At 50.7% G+C, this 17443-nt stretch overlaps 1 protein-coding gene and 1 long non-coding RNA gene across 9 annotated transcripts in view; one reads left to right on the top strand and one right to left on the bottom strand.

Moving 5' to 3' along the window:
- The first annotated feature begins 84 nt into the window (after nucleotides 1–84).
- LOC147655179 (uncharacterized) lies at nucleotides 85–10831 on the top strand. The gene is made up of 2 exons (XR_015283903.1): nucleotides 85–602; nucleotides 10571–10831. It is a non-coding gene; the product is annotated as an uncharacterized LOC147655179 (long non-coding RNA).
- BUB1 (BUB1 mitotic checkpoint serine/threonine kinase) overlaps nucleotides 4752–17443 on the bottom strand; it is a 14202-nt gene continuing 1510 nt past the window's right edge. For 4 of the 8 annotated variants that reach the window (XM_086879309.1, XM_086879307.1, XM_086879305.1 and 1 more), the window contains 25 exons: nucleotides 17319–17432; nucleotides 16351–16410; nucleotides 16117–16261; nucleotides 15576–15772; nucleotides 15048–15088; nucleotides 14695–14789; nucleotides 14354–14400; nucleotides 14061–14251; nucleotides 13757–13905; nucleotides 13028–13359; nucleotides 12329–12381; nucleotides 11670–11810; nucleotides 10819–10911; nucleotides 10402–10492; nucleotides 9951–10026; nucleotides 9249–9429; nucleotides 8685–8763; nucleotides 8076–8287; nucleotides 7544–7684; nucleotides 6854–6969; nucleotides 6056–6217; nucleotides 5782–5939; nucleotides 5523–5700; nucleotides 5251–5357; nucleotides 4752–5060 (listed from right to left, as the gene is read on the bottom strand). In XM_086879309.1, coding sequence (XP_086735435.1) covers nucleotides 4865–5060; nucleotides 5251–5357; nucleotides 5523–5700; nucleotides 5782–5939; nucleotides 6056–6217; nucleotides 6854–6969; nucleotides 7544–7684; nucleotides 8076–8287; nucleotides 8685–8763; nucleotides 9249–9429; nucleotides 9951–10026; nucleotides 10402–10492; nucleotides 10819–10911; nucleotides 11670–11810; nucleotides 12329–12381; nucleotides 13028–13359; nucleotides 13757–13905; nucleotides 14061–14251; nucleotides 14354–14400; nucleotides 14695–14789; nucleotides 15048–15088; nucleotides 15576–15772; nucleotides 16117–16261; nucleotides 16351–16410; nucleotides 17319–17332 — 3255 coding nt within the window. In that variant the 5' untranslated portion in view covers nucleotides 17333–17432 and the 3' untranslated portion in view covers nucleotides 4752–4864. Of the gene's footprint in view, nucleotides 5061–5250; nucleotides 5358–5522; nucleotides 5701–5781; nucleotides 5940–6055; nucleotides 6218–6853; nucleotides 6970–7543; nucleotides 7685–8075; nucleotides 8288–8684; nucleotides 8764–9248; nucleotides 9430–9950; nucleotides 10027–10401; nucleotides 10493–10818; nucleotides 10912–11669; nucleotides 11811–12328; nucleotides 12382–13027; nucleotides 13360–13756; nucleotides 13906–14060; nucleotides 14252–14353; nucleotides 14401–14694; nucleotides 14790–15047; nucleotides 15089–15575; nucleotides 15773–16116; nucleotides 16262–16350; nucleotides 16411–16603; nucleotides 16735–17318; nucleotides 17433–17443 lie in introns of those variants that run through there. The other 4 variants (XM_086879304.1, XM_086879308.1, XM_086879310.1 and 1 more) reach the window with 4 other exon arrangements.

The raw sequence follows: 17443 nt of genomic DNA, 5'->3' as shown, positions 1-17443 counted from the left end.
CCCGGCCTCCCCCGGCCCGGCACCGCCCCGGCCCCGGCACCGCCCCGGGCCCGGCCTCGGTACCGCCCCGGGCCCGGCCTCGGCACCGCCCCGGGCCCGGCCTCGGCACCGCCCCGGGCCCGGCCCCCGGGAGGCAGCGGCCCGGCTGTGCACACATACACACACGCAGGCCCACGGCCCAGCCTGGTGAACACGCAGCGGGGCCCGGGCCAGCCTTACACGCACACACAGGCACACACACACACACGGACACACACACACACACAAACACACGCGCGTTCCCTGCCTTACACACACAGTGCACGCCCCAGAGCGCTGTGTGCTGCTGCCTGTGGCCTGCACTCACTCCTTACACACACAATACACACACAGTACCCACCCCGTGCACCGCGGGTGTGCCCCTTACACAGCCCAGGCCTTGTCGCACCCCCGTGCCTGCCCTTCACACCCTCCTTGCTGCAGGGCACCCCCTGCACCCCACATTCCCTCCTGCTGCAGCCCCTGCACACACAGCCAGCACTGCTGCATCCCGCCAGCAGCATCTGCAGCCCGTGGAGCTGTGGAGAGCAAGGGCCATGGAATGGAGGAAGGACCATGGAGAGGTAGGAGCCACACGGAGAGGTGGAAAAAGCCCTATGGAAAGGAAGGACCCGGCCCATCCGCCACAGGGAGTGAGTGCTGCTGCTGGAGCAGATTCCAGGGTGGCCACAGGGTCCCCCGTCCCAGCCCAGTGTCCCCACACGCTGCTGGAGCACCCCTGGCTGCTCCTGCTCTGTACCCACCCCTTCCACACCACTCCGGTGATGGGAGGGGAAGGAAAAGTGTCTGCAGGTGTTCCAGCGGGCAAAAATAATTAGGGGAATTTGTTAGGAAGACATATGACTGAAAAATTTGAAGTCAGGCACCAACAGCAGAAGGGAAGGGCCCGAATGTCTGGCCATCACCTTTCCGCACCAGGAAAGTGAGGGAGAAGCAGGGCTGAAAATCAGGCTGGTTCCTCTTTTCCCAGCCTTCCAGCAGTGGTACCTCCAGCACGGAGCTGGGCTCCATGGGGCCCCGCTTCACTCACACTTCCCTTGGATCCAGGAGCCACCCAAGGCTTTTCCCCTTGGCTGAGGCCTGCAGAGTGAGGGGGGACACTGGAGGCACCAGGGCTGCCGGGACACGGGGCCAGCCAGCAGGTGTTGAGTCTATTTTCTCCTCCCGAGTCGCTCTGGTTTCTGCGTGGGCGGCTCACGCGAGCAGAAAGGGGATGGGGAGCAGCCTGGCCTTTCCAACACCCAGCCTTGAGCTGGCCCTTCTCCTCCTGCCCTCGAGTTTTTGGAGAGCCAGGCTAGGCACCAAGTGCATTTTCCCACTGTGAATCACAGCTCCAGCCTCCTGGAACAAATCCGTTTCGACGTTATCCTCGTTCCTCTTGTCGTGAGCCACCTCGGAGGAATTTGCACTGAGGCCAGTCCCAAAGGTCCTTCATTTTCAGCACCGTGGGCACAAATCGAGAGAGGGGGAAGTTGAAACCTGCCCCTTCAACACTGCCTCAGGCCCTGCAGCATCCATCCCCAGCTCTCTGGGAATGCTGTTTAGGAATGCCTCATCCCAGCCCTGCCAGGCACACACCAGCATCCCTGTGCAGAGAGCTTTCCCATGTCCCACATGGAAATGAGGAGGGAGAAAGGAGAGGGATGGAGGAGGATGGTGGGAATCCCATGCTTCTGCAGCACTCTAAGCAGTGGCATCTCCCACCCAGCCTTCCCTCTGTGCCATCACAGAATCACTTAGGTGGGAAAAGACCTTCCAGATCATGGAGTTCAATCCCACAAGTTGTCCCTGCCACTGGGAAGTGGGCAGGGAGGAGGTTGGGTCAAAGGAGAGAGGCTGGAGGGAACAGACTCCTCACAGTGCCATGAAAAACCCCCAGGGAAATCCACCCCAACCCCTCCTCCCCACCCAGTGGGTGCTCACCAAACCCATTCTGAACTGAACAAAAAGCACCAACGGAAAAAAACGACACCTTGTTCTCCTTCTCCTCCAACCATGGTGATAAATGTTACTTCACTCGTGCTGCCAAGATAAAATCAGGTTTGAGCCTCAAGCACAGGGCTTTGAGCCAGGCTTGGAGCCTGACCTTTACCGTGTGTCTTGCTTTGAAAAGACAGGTGTCTGCTAAGGAAGGCAGGAGCTTCTCTTGAAATGGAAAATGTAAACCCCCTCCCTCCAAATTATTATAACTTTGAAATTAAAGGGCTCTTAGGCAAAGATATGGGAGGAGGAATAACAGTTCTTTACTAGTATGTGTAAATAAAAAAAACTTACAACTTAATAGGAAAATGAAAAATGTAGTAGTACCAAAAAACTCTGACAGAGTGAGAATACAACCTGACAGCCTGGTGGTAGCAGTCTGATTAAACAGTGGCTGCAGTCTTCTTGGAGTGTCAGACGTGGTGATCCTGTGGAAGGGGGTAGTTTTCCTCTGGAGGTCCAGTGGTGGTGTAGAACAGTCTGGTCTTCCTCTGGGAGTTTGATGGAAAAAGGTTGACTGGTGTTGCAAATCCCAGATTTTGATCCAGGTAGGAATGCTCTGCTCCTCCCCCTGGCTGGAGCATCTCCCAGTGGGATGTTGGAATTTTATCAGCCAGCTCAATGGCCCGCTAACAGAAGATATCCCCCTGCAGGGAGGGTGGGTGGTGGAAGGGATAAAGAACACACTGCCCCACCTGGTAATAGACTACAAACTTCTGGTTACATCTTGTCCTGCAGCCCAATGCTCCCGATTTCAAACACCCACCCAAAAATCAAACCCTTGGGCATCTGCCTGGGGCTGCTTGAACAGCAAAGGTCAGATAGGGATAAGAACAGGCGGGTTTTGGTAAATAAATGTATATTTTAGTTAAAGAAACCATCTCTGGGGGATATCACTACTGTCCAGCTGTGACAGTGATGTGGTGATGAATTGAGAGACAAGAACAGTCCCATTGTGACCTGAGTGGTCCCTGGGCTGGGCAGGGCTGGCACTTGGATTCCCTGCTGCCTCCAGTGACTTTGGGACATGCTAATGTTAAAAAAATTAATAAATTTAAAGTTATTTCTTGTTCCTAATGGGTCAAGTGACATCGCCCTGGGTGACCCCAAGGAGGGGGACCAGGACTGCTGCTTCATTAGCGTACTGAGGAGCTTTCAACAACCTCACACTTTATCCTTGTTAATGTCTTCAAAGCCATAATTAAGAAATTTGGCCAGGAATTGTGGGGAAAAGGCAAGCAGAAAGGGCTTGGCTGGGGTTGAGTGACGATGGGCCACCACCAGCAAGGGATGGAGGAGCTGAGAGAGAGCCCCAGACCCCAGGGGGGGCCCCAGCTCTATGTTAGAAGGTGAAAAATGAGTAAACCTGGGTTTTCTGCAGAAGAAAAGTCAGAGGCACCCACCCACGCACCAGGAAATCTCTCCTCTCCGTGTGGGTGGTGGAGGCCCCAAGATGAGTTATCTCTAAAGGGCGACTCTGGGGATACCTCGAGATCTTCAGCGGCGTGGAGCCGGCGCGTGCCGGGGAGGAAATATCACCCTGCCAGCTGGGCTTCACTCTTGGCTTCTTGACAGCTTGGTTTAAATCAAGTACAACGGCAGAACCTCCACCCCACCCATCTATTCTTACCCCTCATGGGGTGGTTTTAACCTTTCTCCTCCCTGCTTCCCATGGGATGATGGTGGGACAGGGGCAGGAGCAGGTGGCTGGGACAGGGGGCTGCTTTTAAGGGTGTTTAATGTAAAATAACAGCATTTATTAAGGGCAAAGCTGCAGCTGAAGGCTCCATCGTGCTCATAATGCTCTCGAAACCGCTCCTCCACACATCCCTCTGCATTATATGAGGAGCTAAAAATATATAATTTACAATATGGATCTAAAAATTTAAGCCTGGCAGAGATTTTTGGCCTGGCCAGAGAACAGCTGGCTCTGGCTCAGCTTGTAAAAAATTGCAACTGAGGGGAGAAAGGGAACAAAAAAAGCCACCCCAGCATCCAATGTTTATGTTTCCACCAGCTCCGAGGTTGCTGCAGCTGATCTGTCTCCTGGTGCAACTCGCTCCAGCTGCTTCAGATCAAAGCCCAAGGCTTTTCCATGTGCCAGGGGGAAGCAGGCTGCTCCCAAGGGGAATGCGAGAGGTTCTGCCATCAGAGCAGGGAGAGGAGCCCCAGCTGCAGGGAGAACAGCAAGCCCTAGGAGAACCAACACATCCCAGCTCTTCCTGACTATCCCAGGCTGTACCAGGTGTCCAGACTCACCATGGTTTTCCAGCTGAACAATTTAAACAGAGCAAAAACACCCCTGAAACAGAAGTAGAAGGAGGGAGAAAAGGAAAGACTGTTGTCTCCCTCCTGTGGGGAGATGCAAAAATCATATTAATGCCCTTTCCTCCCTCAGGGAGGAGTTGTGTTGCTAAAATATTCCTTTTAAAGGAACACTTTTTTCCCCCCAATTCTGCCATTACAGGCAAACAAGAGACTTTTTGTTGTAGTGCAGTCTTCTGGGTTTCCCCTGAGCTTGAATAATGATGTGGGGGGAGGTCAGAACTGAAGGTGCCAAGGGTGGGTTCAGTCCTGTCCAACTTAAATCTGACCTGCAAAGCTCCATTTCTCCAAATTCCCAAGGACAGGTAGAGCGGGAAGAGCCCAATCCAAGCACACCCCCCCAAACCAGTTGACAACTCAACTTAGGGTATTTTTCCCAAAAAAAAAAAGCACAGAAAGATGCAGGCTATCATTACTGAAGTCAACCCCAAACCCATTTATTATTTAAAACCAAGTTAACTAAAGGAAGATTCCACATCCACAGAACCCCAAGTCCTTGCAAACTGTGCAAACTCAACCCTTATTTCCGTGAGCGTTTGTGCTCGATGAGCAACACAACGAGTCTGTTCCGAAGGAACTTGATTTCCTTCGCGTAGGACCTGCAGAATAAATCCTTGAGCTTCTGGCGCAGGACTCCGAGGGAAGGCAGGTTGTGGCAGCTGGGAATGTTCAGCAAGCTCTCAAAGAACTCTTTCCACAGCTCAGCGTTGGCAAGCCTGCAAAAAGGGACAAAACATCAAAAAAGTTAGCATCAAAAAAGTGCTAACTTCAGCTGCTAAAATACTGATTTTTACTCTGCTCCCAGTTGGAAAAGCTGTGACAGAACCAGACCTCAGAGCCACGTGGTACCAGCGTGGGTTTCTAGGAAATCTAGGCAAAGATTTGGGGAATATTTTGGATACCCACCTCCTGAAGGTTCCCTCAGGCTTCCAGACCCCGTTGTCGTCCTTGAGGCGCATGTAGGTCCCGAAGAGCATGCAGTACACGGTGGCTGCGATCCCAAAGTAGTCTGTCTAAACCAAAACCACACCAGTTCCGTGTCAAAAACACACCCAGAGCGCTAAAACTGAGCTGAAAACACCCCGTGGAGGGGGAGAGGTTCTGCAAGAGGCTGCAATTCCAGCAGAGCCCAGTTGTTTGGCATGCAGGAAGCTCTGAGATTCCAGGCTGCCCCTTACCTGGTAGTTCCATGGTTGGTTTGTCAGCATTTCCACGCACTGGAACCCAGATGTTTCACACCTGGCAGTGAAGGCCGTTCCCTCAGGGAAGAGCTTCATGTCAATGCTCTGGCCCAGGTCGATGAGGGTGAGGCCATGGCAGAGCCCATCGATGTCACACGTGTCATTGTCCAGGAACCTTCAAGCACAACAAGAAACGGCCCCTGAGCATCTCCAGGGTCCCGTACGGTGACATCCCGTGACAACAGGGGACACTTGCCTTTCTCCCAGGATGAAATTGTCAGGTTTGATGTCCCCATGGATGATTTTGCATCTGTGCAGCTCCTCCACCATGTGAAGGATTTTGACAGCAAAGTAGATGACAAGGGCTTGGGGCATCACCTTCTCTGGGAGCTTCTTGTAAATGTTGATGGCGTTCTGGAAGGCAGAGATACGGATTAAGGAACGACACATTCCCAGAGAAGGTGAAACCAAGTGGAGGAAACGCTCCCAAAGAGCAGAGGTGCTCCAGAGCAGAAGCTGGTGGCACTCACCAGCAGCGTTCCGTAGTTGTGGAGCTCCCCCACCAAAACGCTGCCGTTGGGGAAGAAATGGGCGGAATAGAAGTGGATGTAGAGGTGGCGTACGCTGGGGCTCAGCCTCTCCAGCAGCTGGGTTGCAATGTAGAACTCCCAGGGGTTGGCAGGTTTCTGGACCTGGAAGACAGAGAGGGAGTTCCTGGGGAAATCTGGGAGCAGTAAAAGCCGGAGCTCCTCTCAGGTTGGGTTTTGTTGTTGGTTTTTAATGGCAGATCAGGCACCTTTCCCTCTTAAACTTATCCCAGAACGGTTTGGTTTGGGAGGGAACTGAAAGATGATCCAGTTCCATCTTCCATCCCCTGCCACAGGACACCTCCCACCATCCCAGGCTGCTCCAAGCCCCATCCAGCCAGGCCTTAGGCACTTCCAGGGATCCAGGGGCAGCCACAGCTGCTCTGGGCACCTGTGCCAGGGCCTGCCCACCCTCACAGTAATTAACTTCATTTGATAAACTCTGTGATTAATCCTCTCAAATCAAGACTTGGATCCCATGCCACAGTTCCACACACTGCTTGTGAATCCATAATGCTCCAAGGAAAGCATAACCTTTCTGTCCTGAAAAAGTTTCACTTTGGAGGTTAAAGAGGAGCTTTAGTTTTTCCTGAAGGAGTAAGTGTTGGAGAGAAGATCCACAAGAAGGTCCCAGGGGCAGACCTGACGTGGAAAGGCCAAGGATGTGTGTGAATCCACCCAGGGGGAGGGTCAGACTCCAGAACTACTCCAGGAGAGCTGCTGTGGCCCAGCACCACTGACCTTGAATATCACTTTCTGATTATTCCGGGGGTTACTGGCATCCAGGATGGAAGCTTGATAGACTTGGGCAAAAGCTCCTTCTCCAACCAAGCAGTCCACATGGAATGAGCTGGAACCTTTAAAAGATTAACATTAAATCCCTCTTGCCAGCTCCACAGAGGAAAAACAGAGGAGAAAAAAAAAAAGAGAAAAAGCACCAGCCCATATAAATTATTTAATCCTAGATCAAGTCTTTCCCTACAAATCTCTTCCTGCTAGGAACAGGAGACAGCAGGAGTGCTGGACATGCCACACACTCAACCCCAGTGTTTCTATTTTTGCCTGACCCCCTTGGAAGCAGTCAAATTCCAAAGGGCATGCCCTGAAAAGTAAACACTAATGTTTAAGTCCCACAGGGATGTTGCAATCGCTGTCATACAGCTTTTGTTGACATGGGCCCGCTGCTGTTCCACACAAAAGCTGGAAGAGCTGCAGCCCAGTTTAGAGGGAAAACTGGGAAAAATGCCTCATCCAAAGGGCTCGTGCTACAAAAGACAAACAAACCAAGCCCAGGGCTAATTCCTAACCTGGGGCTGAGATAATCTGGAGATACACACACAAGGAAGCTGAATTCCCACATACTTCCGTGAAGTTTTCCTAGAAAAAGCTTCAAGAAATGCTTGGCAATGCTAAGTTTGAAGGAGTTCTTACCCAGTGAGAGTTCAGCCTTCAGTTTGATGAATGGAAGAGGAGATTTCCACTCAAAGTAGTTGGTATAGGTGTGGAGAGGTTTTGGAAGCTCCGACAAGAATTTGCTGATCAATTCCTTGTCCCAAGGGTTTTCAACAAGGACTTCATGGAAAAAAGGGAAGTGTTTAAGCTCTGGGTGTCATTCCAAGGAGGGAACACAAGCTTGGGCTTGAATGAGCATCACTAATTTAAAGAAAATAATAAACAAAAAACCCCAGGAGGGACAAGGATATGTGAAGCATTCCCCGATTTTGACACTCCAGCTTTTGCACCTGCCCAGAAATCCAGAGTTTCCCAAAGTGTTTGAGCCCCAGCAGGCCCAGAACCTGTCAGGATTGCTGCACTCTGGAGTATCCATGGCAATGTGAAATCCACGTACAACCCACGCTCATCCCTTGCAGGAATCATGGAATTGCTCCCTCCAGCGCACAAATTCCAAGGGCATTCCACTGCCTTTGGAATCCAGGGGAGAAAAGCAGGGAATGCTGTGTACCTGCAGGTCTCCCGCTCAGGGCTGTCCTGTCCTGTCCACACAGCCTCTCCTGGGAAGTTCCATCCACCCCAAGGGAGGAGGAATGGCCAGTTCTGCTCTGAGCTGCCTGCTCCTGCAGCCCTTGGGAAGCAGCAATTCCCTGGATCCCAGGCCCTCTTTTCAGGATGTTACCATGAAGCCCTCTCTGTTCTGGGACACGTTCAAGAACTGGGCTACGGATTTAAACAAGATGTTATTAATTATTAATGGTGTTACAATAATTATTAACCTTCTGCCTTGGTGGTTTGGCACCTTCAGGGAGCAAAACTGTCAAATGCCACCGTGACCAACGTGGAGGTGAAAAAAGTGGAATTTTCTTAGGAAAATTAGATTTGGTCAAGCCACTTTACCCATTCCTTAATAATTCTCAAGCCCACCAAGAGAAAAAAAAACAGTGGATTTTTGGCCAGTTAATTTTTAATTTTAATGGGGCAAAACTTAAATCTTGGAAGGATTTTTGGGGCAGGGGCCACCAAATTCGGTTCCATTTACCCCCAGAGTGCTGGGATGAGTGTTGGGCAGAGCCAACACAGTGGAAAACCTTGGAAAATTTGCATTGGAGCAGCATACCTTAACTTCTTGAGCTTTGACTGCCTGTGCAGTTCTCCAGAGAATTCCAAATCCATCTGGGGAAAATTTTCCTTACAGGCTGAACAAAAGGAGCAAGAAGAAGAGCAAGTCAATGTTTATTTCCCAAAAAGCAGGAATATTTGGAGTATTCTCACCCATCAGCTCTGAAAGCTGCTGCCACGAAAACCAGAACTCAACAAAGCCTCATTTTGAATATCCAAGTTAAAATAACAGCTGGATTTCTCCAGGCAGCAGATCCCAAGACTTAAAAGGGGGAGAGCAGCATAAAGATGCTCCCAGATGGGATTCAGCCAATGTCTGGATATTCCCAACCCCTAGGAATGGTTCACAGCAGCAGCTGGACACAAAAAGCCTCTCTTGTCCCTCACCACCTCCTCTTATCCCAATTAAAAATCCTTGGAGAGCTGATGAGCTGCTGTTCCACAGGGAATGTAGGCTTGGGAGTGGCAGCAGTGGGAGCCACACCTGGGCTGGGTTTGGGCAGAAATGGAGTCATGAGGCACCAGATTCATTGTTTTCCACCCAAAATATTCCTCATTTTACCTCTGTCCTCCAAAGGAGGCTGGGAAGGAGCTGCCAGGTAATTAAAGGGTGTGGACATGAGCTGGGCAGCTCGTGCAAAATCCCTGGTGTTGTCTGGACTGGGAGCCAGGGCTTTGTTGCTGCAGGGGCCATTCCACACCGTGTAATCATCCTGTAGGAATTCTGTGCTCCCTGTTTCTTCCTAGGCAGGAAAAAAAAAAAAAATTAAAAATAGAGATTTAAAATTAAACCATCAAAATTATCTCAAAATATAAACAAACCCCCATGTTTCCATAGTTTTAGACTAGGTCTGAATAGTCAAAGCCACAGCAAAAATGCCAGACCACCAGAAATTGCTGTGAGAGGCTGGAAAAGCCAATCCCATGGGAAGGGATCTCTTCTATCCAAGTTTTTATCCATCTCCTTGGCTATGGAAGCTGCGAGGTGGCTGCTGGAAGATGAAATGTCTCTTTTTTCCCCAAAGTGATGCCAACTCCACACATTTGAGAGGTGGAGTTCTCCATCAATTCTGTGTCACTCCACAATCAAAAAAACCTCATCCCATCAGCAGGAAATGGGAAAAGGTATCCAGCCTTCAGCTAGGCATCATTCCTGGGAATATCATGGGACTGGGATAGAGCAGAGGTGAATCCACCCACTCTGGTACCCCTCCTAAGTGCATAACCCAATTCCAAGGCTAACCCCTGCAGCATCACCACTCACTTCTGCTGCACAGTTGGTCAAGGGATGTTCTCCAAAAGTTCTGGGCTCTCCTGGTTTGCTCTTGTGCTGTAGGATCCTGAAAAATGATCCAAAAAGTTTAGGCCAGCTTTTCCCCAGGAGCTTTCCCAGGCACACTGGTCACAACAAAGGTTGGTTTGTTAGAACTTGAATTTTAAATTTTATTTTAAGAGCCCCATTTGCAGGAACTTGGAGAAGCTGCAGCAGCTCCGAGTTATCCCCAAACTGTCCAGAGCATGAAGCCTCCCCAGGCACTGTCCAGAGTTGTGCAATCCCAGAGCAGCAGCTCCTGCTTTTCTCCTGCCACTCCAGGCAGCTGCCACCAGTTGTAATCCAAGTCTGGCACAGCCACAGCAAAGTCCCATGGAATGGGATCGATTTTTTCCGTGATTTTTAAAGAGCTGAGCTCAGCCTCTCCTTTTTCCCTCCTTACCTGTTGTTCTCTTTCTCTTCCTCATCCTCAAAGATGGCAAATGCAGGAGTGGCAGGGGCAACAAAGTTAGTTTTCAAACATCCACCAGGCTCTGAAAATAAGAGATAACCCCTGTTATCTTCACCCAGTAAAGATTATTTACACAGCCACATTCTCCCCCCTTCTCCAGGCACGTGATGCTCAGGGCTCCATCCAGCTGCACCTGCAGAGTTCCCACTCCAGTCACCTTTCCACCAAGCTCTTGGAAAGAAGATTTTTCCAGCCCTGCCCTCGATGTGAAATCTCTCTCTGCTCACTCTTGTAAAGCCCCTGGGTTTCAGACCGGCTCAACTCTTCCAGCAAGGACTGGTGGGAGGTGTCAGTGGGAAATAAAGGATGGAATTCCATGGACTGGGAAAATAAAAGAGCACACTCTACCTTTTCTGCAAAAGGCTTCAAACTGCGCCTCACTGTTCTCCAGGGGAGATGGCTCAGGCAGGAAGGGTGTTTGGAACATATCCATGAGAACACCTAAGAAAGAATTTAGTAATAAAGGAATAACACTCCCAGAAAAAGAAATTTTCAGAGGTTCTTCCATTGTATAGTAGCCAAATCAAATGTCAATTAACTCTAGCAGCCTTAAATACTAATTAATGATATTTTTATAATTTACCAGCAGTCAATAACCAGTTATTCCTCCCCCTGGCATTTAAACACCTCAGACAAGCAATTAGACACAGGAAGGGCCAATTTGGCCAACACACACTTGGTCACAGCCCTTTTTATTCCCTATCCAAGGGGAGATTCCAAGTTTCCTAAGAGAACAAATTTTCCTCTAATTTCTGTTTTTGAGAAAACTTAGATATTTGTAGGACTAACAAATGCCACAAGCTTTTTGGGTTTATTTTTTTCATTTTTATTCAGCTCAGCATCAAGCAGAGCTGGCTGTGAACTTCCAAATTAGTGTGGTTTAGGTCTTCACCTCTCAAACAGGATTCCCTGAGACAGCAGCTCAGACAGCACACTCCCAAAGAAGCCTAGCAATGATTTATCCAGGAATTGATGGGATGTGGCTGCTGGGATGTCGTTAAAACATCCATCTCTGGTCAGAAGTTTTGGCTCACCCAGACAATCCCAGAAGATAATTAACAATTTAATGCAATTTTCCTTTTTGAATGGTGCACATGCCCATCCCTGAACAGCTCCCTTGGCTAGGAAAGGCCCTGCTAACATTTCCAGGGAAGATCCCATGGACTCCAGGGGAAGGAAAACTTTATTCCAGACCTTACCCAATGCTTCCTTCGTGTGGACTGTGGGTGACGGCTGCACCTTGAAGGGCGTTGTCGTCCCCATTGCTCCTCCCAGAGAGGTGTTGGGGGTGGCTTGGGAAGCATTTCCACAGGCAAAGGAGGAATTCCCAACTCTGGAGGCTGGAAAACACAACGGCAAGGTCACTCTTGAAGGAGCCTGGGGTTGTTTACGAGCGTTCCAGCAAAATGTTAGTGAGGGATGTAAACAAAAGGAGCAGCAGCCACGCAGAATTTGGGGAGAGCTTTGGGCTTGTTCAGAGATTTGTTTGGTGGATTCCCAAGGGAGGCTGCGCTGCTAGGGCAAGAGGGACCTGGGACAGCTGGGTGGCTTCCAAGGAATCTGTCTGCAATTCCCTGGAATGCTCTATCTTTCTACACAGAAAGCGAAGCAGGAAGCCAGCGAGGACAAACAACAATTCCCAACCGTGCTCCGAAAAAACCTGCTCAGAACAGGGGAGCAAGGAGTGGATCCGTGTTCCATGGAAGGGGTGGAAAGACCCTGCACAGACATGCAGGGATGGAGGTTGGGAAGTGAAGAAGCTTTGCCAGGGTTGGAACTGGTGTCCACATGCAGTTGATGATTCCCAGCTGGGAGCAGCCACACCAATGGCATCAGTCTCCATCCAAGGGTTCTTTACCTTCCTTCACATCCACAGCAGGAGTTAATCCAGTGGATCCCTTGGTAGGAAACCTTCAGAAGAAAGAGTCACAACATTACCTTGGAATAAAAGCTGTTTAAATCCTATTTTAATCCCTATTTCAATTAAGTAAAAAGTCCTCTAATAAAGATCACCCTGGAAAGTTTCTCCTACAGCTGCCAATAACCCGGGAGGGAGCAGAGTCCTTTGAAAAGGTTAAAATGGTTTAAAGAGGCCTCCTTGGACACAGTTTGCCTCCAAGGAATTCCAGAATATGAGTGCATAACTGTTCCCACCTTGTTCAATACCACTGAGCCAGCCTGGGTTTCTCTCTCTGTCCCCCCGTTTTGTGGCCAAGTCCCAGAGCAAAAGTGCAGGGGAGAAATACCAGCACTTTTTATCTTTCTCTGGAGACCCTGGAGTGGGATCTGCAGGAGCAAAGCACTTCCTGGGGTTTATTCCAGGCATGCCAGGGCCAGCCAGGCATTACACACCAAATTTCCTCTTACTGCAATTAAACCACAGGGTAAAAGGAACTAAAGGTGGCCATGAGGACCAAGTTTGATCTGAGTTTAATAAATAGTGGTTTCAGGTCAGGATTTTTTTTTCTCCAGAAGGGAAAGAAAGGTTTGTTTTTAGCTAATTCTCAGTGTGGACCCTGAGGACACAACTGTAGAGGAGGAGCCTGTTCACACTCACAGTTCTCCCGCGCTCTGAGGCACAGCAGGGTTGGGATGAGCTTGTTCCTGAGCTGAAGCAGCACTGAGGGGAGGGTGCAGCAAACTGTTCTGGAGCTCCCCAAGCTCTGCCCGAGCTCCAGCTGCATCCTTCTCCTCCGGTGCTTCCCAGGGGAAGGCAGCTGGGACGTGGAGGGGCTTCTCTGGCTGCAGGGTGGGAGCGGTCGCTGGTGGTGCCTGGATTTGGGGCTGCTCAGGCACCAGAGCTTGGCACTTGGGCACATCCAGCCCTGGAGCAGGTGCCATCCAGTTCCCTGGGATGTGAGATCCGCTGGGCCTCACAGCTGAGGGCACCTTTAGGGATGAGAAATGCTCTGTGACACCCAAATTCCCCCCAAATGCAGCCATTCCTGTTTTCTCTACCATCTCCACATGACCAGAACGTAACAGAAACTTTAGGTTCCCTCCACCCAAGTACCGGCATTCCCATTTTTTCCTGTTTGTTCCACGTGCCCAGAACCCAAGAGAACTTACAGCTGCATCTCAAACTAAACTGTGGAGGAGCAAAGCCACGCTTTGGGGTGAAACCTTTAAAATCTGGGTGTTACAAGTTGTGCCAGGTTTCCATACAGGTACTGCAGCCTCAACCTCCAGAATGGGTTAACAACCAAGCCTGGTTCCTACAGCATGGCTGGATTTTGTGGGATAGGCCCAGAGCAGAGCATTCCTGTCCATCCCAGAGCCCACTCACCAGCCTCTGGCTTGGCTCAGCTGCTGGCTCCAGTCTCGTTCCCTCCAGGCTTCTGGAGAGTTGGGTGAGCTGGTCCAGCTTCTGCTGCAGGGCTTGGAGTTCCAGGACTGCCGACTCCTTCTTCCTCATGGAGTCTTTCTTCTCCTCCTCTAAGGATTAAACAAGGATATTTGATGAGGATACAAGGTCTGTGTGCCATGCTGGTGGCTCACTCTCAGGAGAGACACCACCGTCGTGGCGTTGGAAATGAGGGATGAGCTGAACCAGGAAACAGCCATTTGGAGAGCTGGAAAAGGGAGGATACCCAGTGCCTGCTGCCTCCTGAGGAGCTCATATTTCCTGAAGTATCTCTTGGCTCTCAGCTCCTCGAAGGAGAGCTCGGAGCCCTCGCACAGGAGCAGGTTCTTGTCGTACACCGGGACCTGCTCCCACCCCGCGGCGCCCGACGGCGGCTTCGGCGCAACCTCGGACTTGGAGATGTAGGTCACGTAGTTCCTGGGAGGGAAAGGGAGGAAAGGGCCAAGGTTGGGGGATTTGTCCCAGGAGAGAGCTCGTTTTGCCACAGTGGGACTTTAAAAGGACCACCCCACCACTTACACTTCTTTTCCAGCAGCACAGGATTGAGAATCAGCAGCATCTGGAGCCTAAAGCAGGGAAATAAAACACAAAGAAATGAAATGAAATTCAATTCAAGCAGCACAGCTGGCGCAGAACCCACTGCTAGCATTGTTCCTGTTACTCTGAGAACAGATCAGGCCAACTGAGTGTGTCCCAGAGCTTCCCAGATTAAACATTCCTATGGAGCAGGAAAACAGCAGCAATTCCATCTCCAAATCAGTTTTCAGATACACCACATACAGTCACTCTACCCTTATTCAGCCAAGCTCAGCAACCTCAACTCTACATGAAACACCTTTCCCAAATAACTCATCATTTACCTGGTTTTTGCAGGGATTAGGACTTGAAATGCCTTTTGGAGGAGCCATTTGATTTGCAGCGTGGGAAGTCTGAAGTGGTTTTACAATAACAGCATCTAGGACAGAAAATGTAAGTCTTGTCTACTCATTAATGAGTAAAAATTGTTTGCTCCTTGGTGAATTTTTATTAACTTGAAGCACTGGAACATTAATAGCTTGTTTTGAATACACTGCCCTTAAGAATTTTTCATGTAAAGAAGGAAAATAAAGTGGTTTCTACAGGGAATTTGTTTTCTTCAATGAGAAAACTCATTAATTGATGTAAAAAATTAATTTATTGGAATTACAGATCAAACAGGACTCTTCATCCTCACCTTGCACAGGATGATTCCGAGGATCATAACTCTGCAGGGAGCTAAATTGCAAAAAAATCCTTCAGTTATTTCCACAAAATCACCTGTCCCTCACCCTTCCCCACCTCCCAGCAATCTTGGATTTCCTTGTACAAACAGTCCATGAAATATAACACTGAAAAGTATGATTTTTACTGTATATGGACACCTCCACAGCTGGAAAACTAAAAAAGCCTTCAAGAGGCAGCAAAAGAACAGAATTGGGTATTTGTTTTATGTTTTACTTCTGTTTTTTTGCATTTAGCTTCCCAGAATTAAATGCTCAACTCCAAGACTCAGCTCTGGGATATTTTTCTTTTAATATACATCCCAAAACACCCAACAAATATTCAACACCAAAGAAACATTGTTAAGTTTAAACCCCCCTTTATCAAAAACAAGCACACGGGGGAAAAAAAATAATCAATCACATGCCACCCACGGTTAATTATGAGTAATTACAAGCGCCGTGGGTCCTGAGTAAAGGAGTAGAAGGAGCCCCAGAGTTACCAGTGGAGCTGCTGCAGGCTCTCCCGGGGCTGTGCCTGGTTGAGGAGCCCTTTTTGGAGCACAGCTCCTGCTCCCTGCACGTTGCCTTCCTTCAGCAGCACCTGAGCCCAGGCCAGGTAGAAATCCGAGGTCTTGGCTCCGATTCCCTGCCCGTGCAGGTACTCCAAGTACTGGCAAGGGGAAGAGATGAACTCTGCCTGCACAACACAAACGCACAAAGCCATCAGCGTTTCCAAAAGCGGCCAAGGGAGCTGCAGACAAAATAAAAAATGTTAGAATTTCTTAGTCATTGTAGGAGGAAAACATCATTTTCTAAGGATAAGAGAAGTTAAGGCAAATCTCTCCAAGCTACACAGCTTGAAAAATACATTCTTGCTTTCTTCCGATGTGCCTGCTCTGCAGAGGATGAGAGCTGCTGAGGCCAGGACCTGATGAGAGGATCAGAACTCCTGCTCCTCCTCCCAAAGCTCTTTGCAGTCCCGAACTGCGGCGTGAATCACTCAGGATCGCTTAATTCCCAGAAAAGCGCAGCCGTACCCACCAGCTTGACGCAGTAGCTCACAAACCGCGGGTCCTGGTGGTACCTCTTGTCACCCACGAACACCTTCACCAGCTCCTCCAGGAGCCCGGGCCAGCGGCTCTGCTTCTCCTGGAGCGGGAGACATCCCTCTGCCCACTGCAGGTACCTGCGAGCGCCCCAGAGTCAGCTCCGGCCCAGGGACGGGGCACACCCAAGCCGGGGATGGAGCACCCCCCGAGCCAGGGCCGCGCTCACCTGTCCCACGGCTCCAGCGGGTCGGGCCCCCGGTAATTCCGGATCTGAGCCTCGTAATTCCTGCAGGGAAGAGGCCGGGATCGGGCCGGGATCAGGGAGGGTGGGAAGCGCCCGGAGGTTCTGCCACCCCCATGGATCCGCGCGGCCCCGGCATCCGCACAGCTCCGGGGGCCGGAGCACCCCTTGATGCCGATCCCCATCCCCATCCCGTTATTCTTCTATCCCGTTATCCCGATCCCGTTATCCCACTCACCGCTCGACCCCGTCCATGCCCGCCCGCCCCAACCGCTCCCGCCGATTCAAACTGGCCGCGCACAGCCCATGCTGCATTCCTATTGGCCAGCCCTCGGCCCATGCTGCATTCCCATTGGCCAGCCCTCGGCCCATGCTGCATTCCTATTGGCCAGCCCTCGGCACATACTGCATTCCCATTGGTAAATATTCCCGTCAATCAAACATGAAACCACGCCCTCCGCCACGGCCGTGGGTGCCGTTTCCGTCGCGGCCGCTGGGCGGCGACCTGGGCACAGCCCTGAGGGCTGTGAGGGCCCGAAAACACCTGGAGAGCCGGGAGCGGGCCAGGGAGCGCCCGGGGAGCCCGGGAACGGGCCAGGGAGCGCCCGGGGAGCCCGGGAACGGGCCAGGGAGCGCCCGGGGAGCCCGGGAACCGGCTCCATTCCCTGATACCCCCTCACGCCGCGCTCTCCGAACTCGCGCTCCTGGGAACAGCTGATGTTTTAAAACAGGTAAGAAAATGCCCCAGATTACACTCTCTGCTGTTCCACCCCATCCGCTCTAAGTACTCTGAGCTCTTCTCAAAGATAAAGCCATTATTTGTGATTTTAAGTCCTTCTATTCCCACATAATGGAAACTCGAGGTGCAGCAAGAATGCCAGGAGAGGCTGGTTTTCCCTCATTAGTGGTGTCAAATCGGCCACATCCAGCACGGGCACATTTGGGGGGCTTACTCTTGAACTCCCATTCCCAGCTCCTGGATTTTCTGCTCAATTGCAGTTTCCACTTCGCTCTTCTCCAGGGAGTACTCCACAAAGAAAGCTTCCAAGATGAAGGACACAAAGATACTGGAAGGAAC

This window comes from Cyanistes caeruleus, chromosome 2, assembly GCF_971803275.1.
Source record: "Cyanistes caeruleus chromosome 2, bCyaCae1.hap1.1, whole genome shotgun sequence".
NCBI classification, from domain to species: domain Eukaryota; kingdom Metazoa; phylum Chordata; class Aves; order Passeriformes; family Paridae; genus Cyanistes; species Cyanistes caeruleus.
The sequence above is the reverse complement of the archived record's forward strand: the minus strand, read 5'-3'. Positions and strand labels throughout refer to the sequence as shown.